This window comes from Macaca mulatta, chromosome 16 (assembly GCF_049350105.2).
Source record: "Macaca mulatta isolate MMU2019108-1 chromosome 16, T2T-MMU8v2.0, whole genome shotgun sequence".
Lineage (NCBI taxonomy): Eukaryota > Metazoa > Chordata > Mammalia > Primates > Cercopithecidae > Macaca > Macaca mulatta.
In genome coordinates, this window is record NC_133421.1 from 41,508,009 (window position 1) to 41,526,876 (window position 18,868).

An 18,868-nucleotide genomic window follows, 5' to 3' on the forward strand; every position below is an offset into this window, starting at 1 on the left:
GAGCTCTGAGCTCTGCTCCTTAAGAGCAGAGCACGCCTTAGGGCAGGTTACTAAGACCCAGATGTCAGCAGGGCGCGGTGGGTCACGCCTGTAATCCCAGCACTTTGGGAGGCTGAGACGGCTGGATCATTGAGGTCAGAAGTTCAAGACCAGCCATGGCCAACCTAGTGAAACCTCATCTCTACTAAAAATACAAAAATTAGCCGGGTGTGGTGGTGGGCGCCTGTAATCCCAGCTACTGGAGGGCTCTGGCAGGAGAATTGCTTAAACCGGGAAGCAGAGGTTGCAGTGAGCCAATATTGTGCCACTGCACTCCAACCTGGGCAACAAAGGGAGACTTGGTCTCAAAAAACAACAGCAGGCTGGGCGCAGTGGCTCACGCCTGTAATCCCAGCACTTTGGGAGGCCGAGGCGGGCGGAACACGAGGTCAGGAGATTGAGACCATCCTGGCTAGCATGGTGAAACCCTGTCTCTACTAAAAATACAAAAAATTAGCTGGACGTGGTGGCGGGCGCCTGTAGTCCCAGCTACTTGGGAGGCTGAGGCAGGAGAATGGCGTAAACCCGGGAGGTGGAGCTTGCAGTGAGCTGAGATCTGGCCACTGCACTCCAGCCTGGGCGACAGAGAGAGACTCTGTCTCAAAAAAAAAAAAAAAAAAAAAAAAAAACCACAACCAAAAAACAACAAAACCCAGGTGTCACCACCCAGAAGCTTGTGGACTAATGAGGGATCCAAGAGAGAGTCCCACGAGATGACCAGCAGAACAGCAATTCTGGCACAAGTCCAAGAAGGGTGTTGGCAAGTGTTGTCTGTAAGGACGGTAGTGAATAAGCTGGGCTTGGGCTTGCCAGACCGGAAGGTATCTGTCACAATAGTTGTGACTATATGTAATAAAACCTTATGGGCAGGGCATGGTGGCTCACACCTGTAATCTCAAGAAGCTGAGGTAGGAGGATTGCTTGAGCCGAGGAGTTCCAGACCAGCCTGGGCAACATGGCAAAACCCTGTCTCTACAGAAAATACAAAAATTAGCCGGGCATGGTGGCGAACCTGTGGTCCCAGCAAATTGGGAGGTTGAGGTGGGAGGATCTCTTGAGCCAGGGATGTGGAGGCTGCAGTGAGCAGTGATCGCGTCACTGCACTCCAGCCTGGGCGACAGAGTGAGACCCTGTCTCAAAAAAATAATAATAATACAACCCGGGCAACATGGCAAAACCCCTTCTCTACAAATACACACAATTAGCCGGGCATGGTAGCATGCTCCTGTAGTCCCAGCTACTTGGGAGGCTGAAGTGGTAGGACTGCTTGAGCCCGGAAGTTTGAGGCTGCAGTGAGCAGAGATCATGCCACTGCACTCCAGGTTGGTGACAGAGTGAGACCCTGTCTCAAACACAAAAACAAAACAACAACAACAAAAATAATAATAATAAGGAAATGAATGAATAAAATGTGTTGCATAGATAGAATGCCCAGGAAAGAAAGGGAATGAATCAGATCTATATGTATCATGAATGGCTTTTGAAAAAAAGTGAGGCGGGGTGTGGTGGCTCATCCCTGTAATCCCAGCACTGTGGGAGGCTGAGATGGGTGGATATCGAGATCAGGAGTTCAAGACCAGCCTGACCAACGTGGTAACCCGTCTCTACTAAAAACACAAAAAAATTAGCCAGGCATGATGGTGCGAGCCTGTAATCCCAGCTATTCAGGAGGTTGAGGCAGGAGAATCACTTGAACCAGAGAGGTGAAGGTTGCAGTGAGCCAAGATTGAGCCATTGCACTCCAGCCTGGGCAACAGAGCCAGACTCCATCTCAAAAAAAAAAAAAACAAAAAACAAAAAAACCCAAAAACCATGTTGAATGAAAAAAGCAAATTGGCTGGGCATAGTGGCTCACCCCTGTAATCTCAGCACTTTGGGAGGCCGAGGAGGGTGGATCACCTGAGGCCAGGAGTTCCAGACCAGCCTGGCCAAGATGGCAAAACCCTGTCTCTACTAAAAATACAATTAGCTAGACGTGGTGGTACACACCTGTATTCCCAGCTACTTGGGAGGCTGAGGCAGAATTGCTTGAACCGGGGAGGTGGAGGTTGCAGTGAGCCGAGATTGTGCCACCGCACTCCAGCCTGGGTGACAGAGCCAGACTCCATCTCAAAAAAAAAAAAAAAAAAAGCCCAGCAAATTGCTGGTGGAGGGCGGTGCCGGGCGCAGTGGCTCACGCCTGTTATCCCAGCACTTTGGGAAGCCGAGTTGAGCGGTCAGGAGTTGAGAGGTCAGGAGTTTGAGACCAGCCTGGCCAACATGGCGAAACCCCCTCTCTACTACAATACAAAAATTAGCCCCACGTGGTGGCACGCGCCTGTAGTCCCAGCTACTCGGGAGGCTGAGGCAGGAGAATCGCTTGAACCCGGAGGCAGAGATTGCAGTGATCGGAGATCGTGCCACTGCACTTCAGCCTTGGCAACAGAGGGAGACTCCGTCTCAAACAAACAACAAAAACGATACACTCAAACAAATGTAACAGGCTATATTTAATATAATTGCAACTTTAACGTAAAAAAAAGAAAAGAAAAAGAGCTATTTTACCAAGGACCCGCCAACATGGGGCGCGTTCGCATCAAAACTTTGAAGTAAAGAAGGCGGCCCGGGTCATTATAGAAAAGTACTACATTCGCCTGGGCAAAGACTTCCATACGCACAAGCGCGTGTGTGAGGAGATCGCCATTATCCTCAGCAAGAAGCCCCGCAACAAGATAGCAGGCTATGTCACGCATCTGATAAAGCAGATTCAGAGGGGGCCAGTGAGAGAGAGGTATCTCCATCAAGCTGCAGGAGGAGGAGAGAGAAAGGAGAGACAATTGTGTTCCCGAGGTCTCAGCTCTGGATCGGGAGATCATTGAAGTAGAATCCTGACACTAAGGAATGCAGAAGATTTTGGACTTCGGCAGTCTGTCCAACCTGTAGGTCACCCAGCCTACAGTTGGGATGAATTTCAAAACGCCTCGGGGAGCTGTTTGAGTCTTTCTGTAATGCTGTAATATTTTCAATAAACATGGGACAATGGAAAAAAAAAAAAAGAAAAAAGAAAAAGTAAAGGCTCACCAAACCCATGAAAACAATGCAAATGGTGCATGAGATTAGAAACCAGAAAATTACTGGCACCCTGCGAGGACTGAACACAGGCCAACCAGACGAAGCAATGACTGCCTTTCTCGGCTGTTCCAGAGGACGAAATCCACAGAAGAAATGCTTCCTTAGTCGAATAGGTACTTCGACTTTTACAGGTATAAAAGTCGAATTTCGGATCCTGAGTAGACGTATATTGAGGTAGAAGGCTCGACCAAATATTAGCATTTTATTGTGCATGGTAACAATGTAAATTATTTCCTTTTTCTGCATTTTCCTCTTTAAAGAGGGACTAGCCTAGGGCGTTAAGAGTCTAAATTTTAATTCTGTCAACAACTGACTAGGTGACTTAGTGAAATCACGTCCTCAACGGTGAAACTGATAGTACAGAAGTTCAAATTTCCAAATTCCCGGGTTGGCTTTCAATTCCACCATGCGATGGTTCCGCCCCCCGCGAGTTCGCCAAGGGAGTTATTTTGGCCCTCTCGGCTCACCGTCCGCGCAGCCTCCAGAAACAGCCGTAAACTCCGCCCCTTGCGCTCAGGACGGCGCGAAAACCCAATTGACAAGAATTCCCTCCGAAGCTCTGTGGTCCGATCTGCGTTCCGCTTGCTTTCCCCGCCCAGGCCCGGTCCCGGTCCCGAGCGCTCAGCCTGGAGCGCCGGTTTCGAGGGCACCCTGCATACACTGGCCGTGCCTCAGGGATCTCGCTGCCCGCGCTTTCTCATTGCCTCTTTCCGTGTTCGACTCGGCTGATCTGGGCCCAGCCTCCGCTCCGGCTCCCTGTCGGTGGGCGCGGGGGAATCCTAAACGGATTCCCAGAAACTTGCAGAATCCCAGAAACTTGCTCCTACTGGAGCGGGCCAGCCTCTATGGCCTCCAGGCAGACCGGGCTGGACCGCGTAAGGTCCTAGGAGACGGGATTCCGGGAAACGGGGAGTATGGTGGGGGTCCTGGCCATGGCGGCTGCAGCTGCTCCCCCTCCCGTGAAGGACTACGAGATTGAGGTGAGGTTGAGTCGAGGATCTGTTGAGTTCCTTCCTCTGTCTTTTGGGGGACTGGGAGGTGGGTCTGGGGGGAGGTGATCCTGACCTTCCCTCTGTAAGGGGAAAGGTGGGACATTGTGAGGACCCACAGCTGTGACACATTTTGTGCAGCGGTTGCCAGAGCGTGTCGTTTTTTCGAGTCGTGACAAGTCCTGATAAACATTTGGATTGTGAGATATTTGCGGGGCACAGTAAATTGGGGACTTAAGATAACACGGCCAGTTCCCAGATCCCGAAATGCTGGTGGAACGTGATGTTTTGTGCTTCTGGCATGTCACAGAGGATCCCAGGGTCAAGTTCTGGGTTCGTGATATGGAATCACTGAACTTTAGCTCTGAAAAAGATCTTCAAGTTCAACTAGTTCATACATCCACCAGTGCTTGGAATGCCACTTTTTTTGGTCTACTTCGTTGTTATGCTGATATTCCTTTGCTAAATCAAGGCAGTTAGTTACTCAGCTTGTCTTCTGGTACTTGATGTACACAGTTCTTGATTTTTATGTGGTCTGTTTTATCAATCTTTCCGTTACAGTTTCTGGTTTTGGTGCCCTAATGCTAAGAAACCCTATTTCATAATAACGATACTTACCATTTAGTATTGTAAGGGTAAAAACATTATGCACATTATTTTGCTTAATAGCAACCCTATGGTCTATTATCTGTATTCTACAAATGAAAGAAGGTAAAAAGTAGCTAAAAGTAAGTTAATTTTTTTGAAAAAGTAAATGGAAAAGTTAAAAGTAATTTGCTTAACATTTTACACCAGTAAATGTCAGAGCCAGCATTTAACTTAGATTTGCCTGACTCCGGAGCCTATGTATGTTGCGTTTCATATAATTGCAGTTTTATTTATTATTTATTATTATTATTATTTTGAGACGGAGTCTCGCTCTGTCGCCCAGGCTGGAGTGCAGTGGCCAGATCTCAGCTCACTGCAAGCTCCGCCTCCCGAGTTTGCGCCATTCTCCTGCCTCAGCCTCCCGAGTAGCTGGGACTACAGGCGCCCGCCACCTCGTCCGGCTAGTTTTTTGTATTTTTTAGTAGAGACGGGGTTTCACCGTGTTAGCCAGGATGGTCTCGATCTCCTGACCTCGTGATCTGCCCGTCTCGGCCTCCCAAAGTGCTGGGATTACAGGCTTGAGCCACCGCGCCCGGCCACAATTGCAGTTTTATAAATAATAATTCAATGGCGTTTTCTAATACACGTATGATTTCTTTTTCTTTTTTTTTTTTTTTTTTTTTGAGACAAGGTCTTGCTCTGTCACCCAGTCTGGAGAGCAGTGGCAGGATCTCGGCTCATTGCAACCTCCGCCTGGCAAGTTCAGTGATTCTTCTGCCTCAGCCTCCCAAATAGCTGAGATTACATGCGTGCGCCACTACGCTCAGCTAATTTTTTGTATTTTTAGTAGAGATGAGGTTTCACCACGTTGGCCAGGCTGGTCTCAAATTCCTGACCTCAAGTGATTCACCTGCCTTGGCCTCCTGAAGTACTGGGATTACAGGTGTGAGCCACCACGCCTGGCCAAGGTTAACTTTAAAGCTTGTTTTCTTTCTAATGTATCACGTTTTTCACCTAAAGAAGGCTTCCTTTTTTTAATCCCATTACGTAAACCATTAGATCCGTGTTTAAAATTTATATTTTGTATTATCTTGCTTGAAATAAGTGCCTTTTTTTCCTTTTAAATTGCTAGCCATGCAAAAAGCGAAGGAAAGATGATGACAGATCTTCCTGCAAAACAATTACAAAATATTTATCACCACTAGGGAAGACTAGAGACAGGGTTTTTGCTCCACCAAAACCTAGTAATATTCTGGATTATTTTAGAAAGACCTCACCCACAAATGAGAAGACGCAATTAGGGAAAGAGTGCAAGATAAAGTCATCTGAATCAGTACCTGTTGACAGCAACAAAGACTGTATGACATCTTTGGAAATGTTCTCAAATGTAGAATTTAAGAAAAAAAGAAGGAGGGTTAATTTATCTCATCAACTAAATAGTATTAAAACTGAAAATGAAGCTCCAGTTGAAATTAGTAGCGATGATAGCAAAGAAGACTGTAGTTTAAATACTGCTTTTGTGGAGAGTAGTACTTCTGTTTTACTTTACAAGAAACAAGTAGAGGTACTTGCAGAAAACATTAAAGATACAAAAAGTCAACCAAATACTATGACCTCCCTGCAAAATTCTAAAAAAGTAAATCCTAAACAAGGGACCACAAAAAATGACTTCAAAAAGTTGAGAAAAAGGAAGTGCAGAGATGTAGTAGATCTATCTGAAAGCTTACCCTTGGCAGAGGAACTAAATTTGCTTAAAAAAGATGGTAAAGATAGTAAACAGATGGAGAATACTACAAGCTACTCTAGAGATAATGTAACTGAAGCAGCCCAGTTGAATGATAGTACAATAACTGTCTCATATGAGGAATTTTTAAGAAGTCACAAGGAAAATAAAGTGGAAGAGATACCAGACTCTACAATGTCAATTTGTGTTCCTTCTGAAACTGTTGAAGAAATAGTCAAAAGTGGTTATGTAAGTGAATCAGAAAACTCTGAAATGTCCCAGCAGGTACGCTTTAAGACAGTTACTGTTCTTGCACAGGTTCACCCTATTCCGCTCAAAAAGACAGGGAAAATACCCCGAATTTTCTTGAAACAAAAGCAATTTGAAATGGAAAATAGTTTATCTGATCCTGAGAATGAACAGACAGTTCAGAAAAGAAAATCTAATGTTGTTATACAGGAGGAAGAATTAGAATTGGCTGTTTTGGAAGCTGGAAGTTCTGAAGCTGTGAAACCAAAATGCACTCTAGAAGAAAGACAGCAATTTATGAAAGCATTTAGGCAGCCAGCATCAGATGCACTTAAAAATGGAGTTAAAAAGTCTTCTGATAAGCAGAAAGACCTTAATGAAAAATCTCTACATGAAGAAGGAAGAGATGATAATTCTAAAAAAATCATGGAAAATCCTGGTATCCAAATGGTTTCAAAAAATGGCAATTCACAGGCACACACTGATAAAGGAAGTTTTCCAAAGGAGAAAAATAAAAAGCTAAATAAGAAGAATAAGAAAACATTAGATACTGGGGCTATTCCAGGCAAAAACAGAGAGGGAAACACTCAAAAGAAAGAAACAACCTTTTTCTTAAAAGAGAAACAGTATCACAATAGAATGAGTTTAAGACAAAGGAAAGCAGAATTTTTCAAAAGCAGCACTTTATTTAACAATGAAAGTCTTGTTTGTGAAGATAGAGCAAATGATGACCTTCTAAAGGTTTCCTCTCTGTGTAACAATAATAAATCATCAAGAAAAACCAGCATACCGGTTAAAGGTATTAAGCTTACACATTCTGAAGCTGAATCTGAAGACAGGTTGCTAAATGTTTCCACGCCCAAGTCAACCAGAAGATCTGGAAGAATTAGCAGCACACCTACTGCAGAAACCATTAGAGGTATTGATTCTGAAGATGTACAAGATAGTAGTCCACTAAAGGCTTCCACTCCAAAAGCAGCCAACTTATCAGAAAAGCATAGTTTATATACAGCGGAATTAATAACAATACCCTTTGATTCAGAGAGCCCTATTAGGTAAGGTTTGTTTTTGTTCTAACGTTCTAGTATTCTGCATGTATTATTAGCTGGGGACAAAAATGCTTCAAGTATTGGAGGATATTTTTTTTTTTCTAGAACACAGCTGTTAATAAGAAGAATAACAGGATTTCTTTTTTTTTTTTTTTTCTTGCTGTGTCACCCAGGCTGGAGTGCAGTGGGGCGATCTCGGCTCACTGCAACCTCCACCTCCCAGGTTCAATCAATTCTCCTGCCTCAGCCTCCCAAGTAGCTGGGACTACAGGCACCCGCCACCACACCCAGCTAATTTTTGTATTTTTAGTAGAGATGGGGTTTCACCATGTTGGCCAGGCTGGTCTTGAACCCCTGACTTCAATCCACCCTCCTGGCCTCCCAAAGTGCTGGGATTACAGTTGTGACCACCGCACCCAGCCTTGAAGAAAAAGAACAGAGCTTCAAAAATGCTTCTTTGTTTGCCACATTTAGTTAAAAATTTGTTTTAATTTTAATTTAATTTTATTTAATTTTGTTTTGTTTTATTTTATTTTGAGATGGAGTCTCATTCTGTTGTCCAGTCTGGAGTGTAGTGGCACGATCTTAGCTCACGACAACCTCCACCTTCTGGGTTCAAGTGATTCTCATGCCTCAGCCTCCTGAGTAGCTGGGATTACAGGTGCGTGCCACCATGCCCGGCTCATTTTTGTATTTTTAGTAGAGAAGGGGTTTTACCATGTTGGTCAGGCCAGTCTTGAACTCCTGACCTCAAGTGATCTGCCTGACTCAGCCTCCCAAAGTATTGGGCTTACAGGTGTGAGCCACCGCACCCGGCAAGTTTGACTTACTTTTGAATCAGTGGTTTGAAACTGATGGGAATTATTTTTTTTCTCCTGTTTCAGAACATTCCAGAAATTGGAGCCCTAGTTGGTTCTTAGCTACTAGCTATCTATCTATCTATCTATCTATCTATCTATCTATCTATCTCTGTCTGTCTGTCTGTCTATCTATCTATCTATCTATCTATCTATCTATCTATCTATCTATCTCTATCTGTCTATCTGGAAACAAGGTCTCACTGTGTTGCCCAGGCTGGTCTCCAACTCCTGGGGTCAAGCAATCCTTCCATATTAGGGTCCTGAGTAGCTGGGATTACATGCAGATGCACAAGCTCTATTTTATCTATATTTAATTGAGATTCTTTATGTTATAATCATGAAAATGTTTCTGAATACCTTATTTTTATTTCAGAATGAAATTCACCAGAATTAGTACTCCCAAAAAATCTAAGAAAAAATCTAACAAAAGATCTGAGAAATCTGAAGCAACTGATGGAGATTTTATTTCTCACACTAAAAAGGTAATTAAAATAGTAGAGTCCTATAAGTGCCATTCTGTTTCCTTAAAAAACAAACAAAAAAACCGCACATTACTATTGGAAGTAATGAGCCATAATAAAATTCAAGTATTTTATAAATTGGTTAACTACAACTCTATGATGTTTTTCACTATTATCCCATTCCTCTAGTTAATTAAGATATCTTATTGTGAGGTGAAAGCAATTGATAAAGGCAGAGTATAATCTATTTATAAAAAGCTTTCTTAGTAAGTTTACATCGTGATCATTTTCCCTAACACTGACGATCTTAGTTTGGGCTGCTGTAACAAATTACCATACACTGAGTGGCTTAACCAACAGAAATGTATTTCTCACAGTTACGGGGATTGAGAAATGCAGGATCAAGGCGTCAGCTGATGCAGTGTCTGGTGAGGCTGTCTTCTTATTTTCTCACATGGTAGAGAACAGGTAGAGAGAGGGCTTCACCCTCGTGACCGAATCACCTCCTAAAGGCCCTACCTCTTAATACCATTACATAGTGGGTTGATTCCAACATACGAATTTTCAGAGGATATATTCAGTCTGTAACGCTGCCTGTAGGTCATGATTGAATTTTTCCTTTATTTCTGTAGATTAGAGACTCAAAAGCAGAGTTTCTCAACCTTGCTATTATTGACATTTTGGCTGGATAACTCTTTGCTGTGGAGGGCTGTCCTGTGCATTGTAGGATGTTTAGCAGCACTCTGGCCTCTATCCATAAGATACCAGTAGCACTCAACTAACTCCTGTATAATGACAACCAAAAATGTGTCCAGACATTGCTAAATATTCCCTGGAGGGGAAAATAATCATTTCCACTTGAAAAACTACAGCTCTAAAGGGAGAGGTAAGATATACAAGAGTGGTTTAGTTGTTTCTGCAAAATAAGCTCTTTGTCCCCACCGTGGCAGAATTGGAGTACGTATGGGTATGTGTATTTCTTTTCTTTTCTTTTTTTTTTTTTTATTTAAGTTCTAGGGTACATGTGCATAACGTGCAGGTTTGTTACATATGTATACTTGTGCCATGTTGGTGTGCTGCACCCATCAACTCGTCATTTACATCAGGTAAAACTCAGAATGCAATCCCTCCCCACTCCCCCCTCCCCATAGGGGTATGTATATTTCAAAAAAAGCCACCAAGGTGACTCTGAATTAATCCTTGGGTGAAAACAACTGCTACATTGGTATCTCCTTTGCTTCTATTTAGTAGCTGTCATTTTTTGGCATCTTACCACATTCTAGGCAGTGTGCTTAGTACTCACATCATTTATCTCATAAAGTAAATATTATTTAACCCTTTTTTATAGATGAAGAAACTTGCTGTTAGTTCATAGGATGAGGAAACATGTGTTTTTATTTGTGATTCTGGGAAGTGTCTTTCCTAGAGTTACACAACTATAAGCAGTTAGAAAGACGGTCTTTAGTCCCAGCATTTTGGGAGGCCGAAGCAGGCGGATCACCAGGTCAGGACATCGAGACCATCCTGGCTAACACGGTGAAACCCCATCTCTACTGAAAATAAAAAAATTAGCTGGGCGTATTGGTGGGCGCCTGTAGTCCCAGCTACCCGGGAGGCTGAGGCAGGAGAATGGCATGAACCCGGGAGGCGGAGCTTGCAGTGAGCCGAGATTGCGCTACTGCACTCCAGCCTGGGTGACAAAGCGAGATTCCGTCTCAAAAAAAAAAAAAATAAATAAATATGGTCCTTAGTCTTTTGGAAAACATGCAAGATTCCAGCTGATTGTACCACAGCTAAAGGTTAAAAGTCTCTGTGGTGAACTTTGTCCCACATATTTTATTCTTAATTCTAGAGGACAGCTTCAACTTAATTTTTTTTAGAGATATTATGCCTTGGTTTGCCTCACGTACTACTTAAAATTGGGATTTAATGGTAAATTTTCCAGCAAGAGAAGTCTCAAATGTATCCAAATTGGGACCTTTATCCAAACTTACTTAGATCAATTATTTTATCTCATTCTCTGTCAATGAACCTCTTACCACAGGGCCCTTGTTGTTCTCTGAAGCCTTATCCAGGCTTGTGTACTAGCTCTAGGAGAAAATCTTAGTAATTTTCTGGGTGAGATTTTTCTTTTTTGTTTCTTTTTTCTTTTCATTTGTTATTTTTGTAGAGACAGAGTCTTGCTATTTGGCCCAGGCTGGTCTCAAACTCCTAGCCTCAAGCAATCCTCCAGCCTTGGCCTCCCACAGTGCTGGTATTACAGGCATGAGCCACTGTGCCTGGCCAGATTTTTCATGTTTCTCTGAGAATAAGAGTAAACTGGTTCTCCTAACAGCTCCATATTCATAACAGCTTATTGTTTATCCTTTCAGATAATAGTTTAATAGTTAGATTTTTTCTCTCCAGACATTTTTCTCTGCTTAAATAGATACATCATCTGTTCTTTTTTTTGGTTTTTGGGGTTTTTTTTTTGAGACAGAGTCTTACTCTGTTGCCTAGGCTGGAGTGCAGTGGCGTGATCTCGGCTCACTGCAAGCTCCGCCTCCTGGGTTCACGCCATTCTCTTGCCTCAGCCTCCCAAGTAGCTGGGACTACAGGCGCCGCCACCCCGCCCAGCTAATTTTTTGTATTTTTAGTAGAGATGGAGTTTCATCATGGTCTCGATCTCCTGACCTCGTAATCCACCCACCTCGGCGTCCCAAAGTGCTGGGATTACAGGTGTGAGCCACCACGCCTGGCCGATATATCATCTTTTTTTAAAGGGATCACATAATGTAAACTGTTCTGCCTCTTTCTGTGTGTGTATGCTCAATTCCAACATAAAAACTTGTTGAACTCAATATGGAAAGCACATTCTCTGGAAGATAATATTTAAATGCACATGGTCACATTGTATACCAATGGCAGTGCTAGGCCCAAAGGTCAGACTTTATTCTTACCTAATGCTCTTTTTCCGTATCATAATACCTTTTCAACCTTGTTCCAAAGGATTCAGCCTGAAATACTCTTTGTACTCTAAACTACTATGTTGTATTTTTTGTTTGTTATTTTTTGAGATAGTCTTACTCTGTTGCCCAGGCTGGAGTGCAGTGCCATAATTATGGCTCGCTGCAACCTCAACTCCCCAGGTGCAATCCAGTCTCTCACCTCAGACTCCCAAGTAGCTGGCACTACAGGCATCATGCCTGGCTAATTCTTAAATTTTTCATAGAGGTGGAGTCTTGCTATATTGCCCAGGCTTGTCCTGAACTCCTGGGCTTAAGTGATTTTCTCACCTGGGCCTCCCAAAGTGCTGGGATTACAGGCATGAGCCACTGCACCTGGCCTTATGCTGTATTTTTTATGTAATAGATCTTCTTGGTCTATCTGTCTCTGTTTCTCTATAGGTATGTGTCATGTATATACATAATGATAGACACAGTAATAAAGTATACTGTATAATTGCGCTATACGTGTTTGTACTCTTTCTTTTTTTTTTTTGAGATGAAGTGTTACTCTGTTCCCCAGACTAGAGTTCTGTGGCGCGATCTCTGTCCCAGGATCTCTGTCCCGGGTTCATGCCATTCTCTTGCCTCAGGCTCCCGAGTGGCTGGGACTACAGACGCCCCGCCACCATGCTCAGCTAATTTTTTGTATTTTTTAGTAGAGACAGGGTTTAACCATGTCAGCCAGGATGGTCTCCATCTCCTGACCTCGTGATCCGTCTGCCTTGGCCTCCCAAAGTGTTGGGATTATGGGCATGGGCCACCGAGCCCAGCCGTCTCCTTTTTTTTTTTGAGACGGAGTCTGGCTCTGTCGCCCAGGCTGGAGTGCAGTGGCTGGATCTCAGCTCACTGCAAGCTCCGCCTCCCGGGTTTGCGCCATTCTCCTGCCTCAGCCTCCCGAGTAGCTGGTACTACAGGCGCCCGCCACCTCGCCCAGCTAGTTTTTTGTATTTTTTTAGTAGAGACGGGGTTTCTCCGTGTTAGCCAGGATGGTCTCGATCTCCTGACCTCGTGATCCGCCCGTCTCGGCCTCCCAAAGTGCTGGGATTACAGGCTTGAGCCACCGCGCCCGGCCTATTTTTTTTTATGAGACGGAGGTTCCCTCTTGTTGCCCAGGCTGGAGTGCTGTGGTACGATTTCGGCTCACTGCAACCTCAACTTCCCAGGTTCAAGCGATTTTCCTGCTTCAGCCTCCCAAGTCATTGGGATTACAGAGGCCCACCACCAAGCCCAGCTAATTTTTGTTATTTTTAGTAGAGATGGGGGTTTCACCATGTTGGCCCAGGATGGTCTCAAACTCCCGACCTCAGGTGATCCACCCACCTTGGCCTCCCAAAGTGCTGGGATTAGAGGCATGAGCCATTGTGCCCGGCCTCTTTCTTCTTTATCACATATAAGAAGCTTGAGGCTGGGTGTGGAGGCTCACGCCTGTAATCCCAGCACTTTGGGAGGCTGAGGCAGGCAGATCACCTGAGGTCAGGAGTTTGAGACCAGCCTGGCCAACATGGCGAAACCCCATCTCTACTAAAAATGCAAAAATTAGCTGGGTGTGGTGGCGTGCACCTGTAGTCCCAGCTACTTGGGAGGCTAAGGCAGAAGAATCGCTTGAACCCGGGAAGCGGAGGTTGCGCTGAGCTGAGATCGTGCCAGTGCACTCTAGCCTTGGCGGCAGAGCTAGACTCCATTAAAACAAAACAAAACAAAACAAAACAAAAACCCAAAAAAAAGCCTTGAGGCCAAGGTCTGTGTATTATAATACTATTTTCTTTATGATCTGCAGCCTAGAACCATGCATATAATAGGCTGGGTAACTGTTCAGATTTGAAAGTACTTTGCCTGAATTTGGTGACTAAAATTAAAAAATAGATTGCCAAGTCTATACTGCAGACATCCTCTTGGGTGTTTTACTCACATGTAAATATATTTACCTGGATAATTTCAAGTAAGAAATAAAGGTAAACTAATAATAACTAGACACATTTCAATTTAAGGTCCCTGGTAAGATTTGAATAACCATTTGTTGATTATTTAATGTGATTTGCGATTGTATTTTTTTCTATTATTAAATATATTTTCCTGTGATGTAAATTAATATTTCAATTTTTTTGTCTAGGCAAGCAATGCTTCAAAAAACATATCGAAAGCAAAACAGTTGATTGAAAAAGCAAAAGCTTTACACATCAGTAGGTCAAAGGTGACTGAAGAAATAGTGATACCCTTAAGGCGCTCCTCTAGACATCAGACACTTCCTGAAAGGAGGAAATTGTCAGAAACGGAAGTAAGTATTATAAATATCTGTTGGTATAAATTCTCTCCTATTTTGCTGTTTGGAATGGGAGAAGGAAACCGTTATAAAGTTATAAAGTAGGTTTGTGTGATAGCTTGAAGTGGTAGAGACACTATCATTTTCAGTTTTACTTTAAAAGCCTTCTGCATTTTTTGTCTGCAGAATACAGTTTGAATCCTTCTTAAGTCACTCAAGATCTTTCATAGGCTGAACTACCTCTTCGCTTTGTTTTTTTTTGAGATGGAGTTTCGCTCTTGTTGCCCAGGCGAGAGTGCAATGACTGGATCTCAGCTCACTGCCAAGTTCTGCCTCCTGGGTCAAGCGATTCTCCTGCCTCAGCCTCCCGAGTAGCTGAGATTACAGGTGTGTACCACCACGCCCACACGCCCAGCCAGTTTTGTATTTTTGGTAGAGACACGGTTTTACGATGATTGGCCAAGCTGGTTTCAAACTCCTGACCTCAGTTGATCCACCTGCCTTGGCCTACCAGAGTGCCAGCCCTCTTCCCTTTCTTCAAAACAACTCTTTGCTCTAGTCACACAGAATTGTTCATTTCTCCCTCAATGGTGCAGTTTTCACAGTATTCGTTTTATTGTTATCAGCTTGAAATATACATTCCAGGTACTGTCTTCTATGTGAGGAATTCCTACTTAAACTTTGAGATCCTGCTAATTGCCAGTACCTCCTCTTTTTAAAAAAATAGTTTAATTGAGCTATAATTCATATACATGCATTTCACCATTTAAAGTGTACAATTCAGTGACTTTTGTATAGTGACAGAGTTGGGCATCCATTACCATAGTCAATTTTAGAACATTTTCGAATTTCCCCAAAAAGAGATTCTTTTCTTCTTGTCAGCCCCCAATCCCCTCATTCCACCAGCCACAACTAACTACAAATCTGCTTCTGTCCCTGTAGATTTGCCTGTTCTGGACATTTCATATAAATGATACCATATAGCACGTGGTTTTTTGTGTCTGGCTTCTATTACTTAGGATGTGTTTTCAAGATTTATGTTGTAGCCTCAGTATCTCTTTTCTTTCTGTTGCCAAATATCCCATTCATCACCTGATGGACATTTGGGTTGTTTTCCCTTTTTGGCTATTCTGAACATTTTACCACCTTCTCTTCAAAGCTGTGCTTATATTCGAGAGTCTTCTGGTTGAATATATAAAAAGAAAAAAAAGGCCGGGCGCGGTGGCTCAAGCCTGTAATCCCAGAACTTCGGGAGGCCGAGACGGGTGGATCACGAGGTCAGGAGATCGAGACCATCCTGGCTAACACAGTGAAACCCCGTCTCTACTAAAAATACAAAAAAGTAGCCGGGCGAAGTGGCGGGCGCCTGTAGTCCCAGCTACTCGGGAGGCTGAGGCGGGAGAATGGCATGAACCTGGGAGGCGGAGCTTGCAGTGAGCTGAGATCCAGCCACGGCACTCCAGCCTGGACGACAGAGCGAGACTCCGTCTCAAAAATAAATAAATAAATAAAATAAAATAAAATAAAAAGAAAAAAAAAAACAAAAAAAATAAAATAATGGGCCGGGCACAGTGGCTCACGCCTGCAATCCCAGCACTTGAGTGGCCGAGGCGGGAGGATTACGAGGTCAGGAGTTTGAGACCAGCCTGACGAACATGGTGAAACCCCCGTCTCTACTAAAAATACAAACGTTAGCCGGGCGTGATGGCGTGAGCCTGTAATCCCAGCTACTCAGGAGGCTGAGTCAGGAGAATCACTTGAACCCGGGAGGCAGAGGTTGCAGTGAGCCTAGATTGTGCCACTGCACTCCAGCATAGGCAACAGAGCAAGACTCTCAAAGAAAAATTAAAAATTGGCTGGACATGGTGGCTCACGCCTGTAATCCCAGCATTTTGGGAGGCTGAGGCGGGTGGATCACAAGGTCAGGAGTTCAAGACCAGCCTGGCCAATATACTGAAATCCCATCTCTACTAAAAATACAAAAATTAGCTGGGTGTGTTGGCAGGCACTTGTACGCCTGTAGTCCCAGCTACTCTGGAGGCTGAGGCAGGAGAACCACTTGAACCTGGGAAGCGGAGGTTGCAGTGAGTGGAGACCACACCATTGCATTCTAGCCTGGGTGACAGAGTGAGACTCTGTCTCAAAATAATAAATAAAGAAAAATAAATAAAATAAAATAATGAAAATAATGAATGTGCTTGCTGATGCCTTCAAGACAAATAGTTTCTTTCCTGATCTGTACTTTTGTATTTTTTTGTATGTTGATGGTGCACTCACCATGCTGTATTATAACTAGTTAAACTATCTGCCCATGGACTAGCTCTCCCTCTCTTCCCTGCATTCAGATGTAACATTTCATGCCAATTCTTGAGTTTTGTCTGTGTATTCCTAATTTCTTCTATGTTGCCTCACACATGGTAAGTGCCCGGTAAATCTATGCTGATGACAGGAAAATAATAGACTTCATTCTAATGTATTTCTAGGATGTACAGTTCCAACAGGGCTATAACCAGACTTTTTATAGCTTGGTCATATTAACTGTTTTATTTGGAATACAGTCTATTAGTTGCTTTTTAAAAAATTTCTGCATATGAATACCAGGTCATATGTTAGTTGCCTTTTTTTTTTTTTTTTTTTTTTTTAAGGTGGAGTTTTGCTCTTGTTGCTCAGGCTAGAGTTAATGGCGCGATCTCGGCTCACTGCAACCTCTGCCTCCTGGGTTCAAGTGATTCTCCTGCCTCAGCCTCCCGAGTAGCTGGGATTACAGGCATGTGCTGTCATGCCCGGCTAATTTTCTGTTTTTAGTAGAGACGAAGTTTCTCCATGTTTCTCAGGCTGGTCTTGAACTCCCGACCTCAGATGATCTGCCCGCCTCAGCCTCCCAAAGTGCTGGAATTGCAGGCATGTGCCACCATGCCCAACCTTAGTTGCTTTTTCAAAAAAGAAAGCCTTGTTGGGCCTGGCGGCTCACACCTGTAATCCCAGCACTTTGGGAGGCCAAGGTGGGAGGATTGCCAGAGTCCAGGAGTTCGAGATCAGCCTGGTCAACATAGGGAGACCCTGGCTTTACAAAATATACAAAAATTAGCCAGGCTAGTGGTGTGTGCCTGTAGTCCTGGCTTCTTGGGTGGATGAGGTGGGAGAATGGCTTGAGGTCGGGAGGTTGAGGCTGCAGTGAGCCATGATCATGTTATTGCACTCTACCCTGGGTGGCAGAGTGAGACCCTGTCTCAATTAAAAAAAAAACATGAGTCACACCTGTAATCCCAGCGCTTTGGGAGGCTGAGGCTGGCAGATCATGAGATGAGGAGATAGAGACCATCTTGGCTAACACGGTGAAACCCCATCTCTACTAAAAATACAAAAAATTAGCGAGGCATGGTGGTGAGTGCCTGTCATCCCAGCTGCTCGGGAAGCTGAGGCAGGAGAATGGCGTGAACCCGGGAGGCAGAGCTTGCAGTGAGCTGAGATCTCGCCACTGCACTCCAGCCTGGGCAACAGAGCGAGACTCTATCTCAAAAAGAAAACAAAAAACAAACATGAGGCCAGGCGCAGTGGCTCACTCCTGTAATCCTAGCACTTTGGGAGGCCAAGGTGGACGGATCACCTGAGGTGAGGAGTTTGAGTCCAGCCTGGCCAACATGGCGAAACCCCATCTCTACTAAAAATACAAAAATTAGCCGGGTGTGGTGGCGTGCACCTCTCATGCCAGCTACTCAGGAGGCTGAGGCAGGAGAATCTCTTGAACCTGGGAGGCAGAGGTTGCAGTGAGCCAAGATTGTGCCACTGCACTCCAGCCTGGGCAACAGAGACTCCAACTCAAAAGAAAAAGAATAAAAATAAAAAAGAAAGCCTATGGTCATAATAAACGCACCCTGATATCATATAAGCTTGTATGATGTAAGCATGGACTCCTGCTATTCTATCATGTGTTTTCTGTTTCAATCAGATAATATCTGATGGGAGGTGTATGGAGCTGCTAATTATATTTTGTATGATTTCTATCACTGTGATTCTTTTGAAATTTCAATGATATTAAATGATTTAATTACATTTTTTCTCCTATTTTGTCTTAGGATTCTGTTATAATAATAGATTCAAGTCCTACTGCTTTAAAGCATCCAGAGAAAAATCAGAAGAAACTTCAGTGTTTGAATGATGTGCTAGGAAAGAAACTCAACACATCCACTAAAAATGTACCTGGTAATCAGATTTAATAACATTTATGATGTTTATGATGTATATTAGAACGTTTTGGGGTTTTTGTTTTGTTTTTGTGTTTTGGGGTATTATTCTGAATGTGCTGATGATTGAAATTTAGTATCTTACATAAAATTTTACCTGTATTATATTTCTATTTAGTAAGTAAAGTTATGATATAGTGAAGAGTTTTTCTTTTTTCTTTTTTTTTTTGGTGACAGAGTCTTGCTCTACTAAAAGGCAAAAAATTAGCCGGGTGTGGTGGTGTGTACTTGTAGTTCCAGCTACTCAGGAGGCTGAGGCACGAGAATTGCTTGAGCCCTGGAGGCGGAGGTTGCAGAGAGCCAAGATC

The 18,868-nt window shown here is 43.6% G+C and overlaps 1 protein-coding gene and 1 pseudogene across 3 annotated transcripts in view; both read left to right on the top strand.

The window, feature by feature from the left end:
- Window positions 1-2,581: 2,581 nt before the first annotated feature.
- Window positions 2,582-3,174, top strand: LOC144335432 (small ribosomal subunit protein eS17 pseudogene; annotated as a pseudogene).
- Window positions 3,175-3,624: 450 nt separating this feature from the next.
- Window positions 3,625-18,868, top strand: part of ATAD5 (ATPase family AAA domain containing 5) — a 67,436-nt gene continuing 52,192 nt past the window's right edge. For 2 of the 3 annotated variants that reach the window (XM_015118990.3, XM_077970749.1), the window contains exons 1-5: window positions 3,628-4,130; window positions 5,860-7,754; window positions 8,982-9,090; window positions 14,167-14,331; window positions 18,393-18,519. In XM_015118990.3, coding sequence (XP_014974476.3) covers window positions 4,065-4,130; window positions 5,860-7,754; window positions 8,982-9,090; window positions 14,167-14,331; window positions 18,393-18,519 — 2,362 coding nt within the window. In that variant the 5' untranslated portion in view covers window positions 3,628-4,064. Of the gene's footprint in view, window positions 4,131-5,859; window positions 7,755-8,981; window positions 9,091-14,166; window positions 14,332-18,392; window positions 18,520-18,868 lie in introns of all 3 variants that reach the window. The other variant, XM_015118991.3, reaches the window with a different exon arrangement.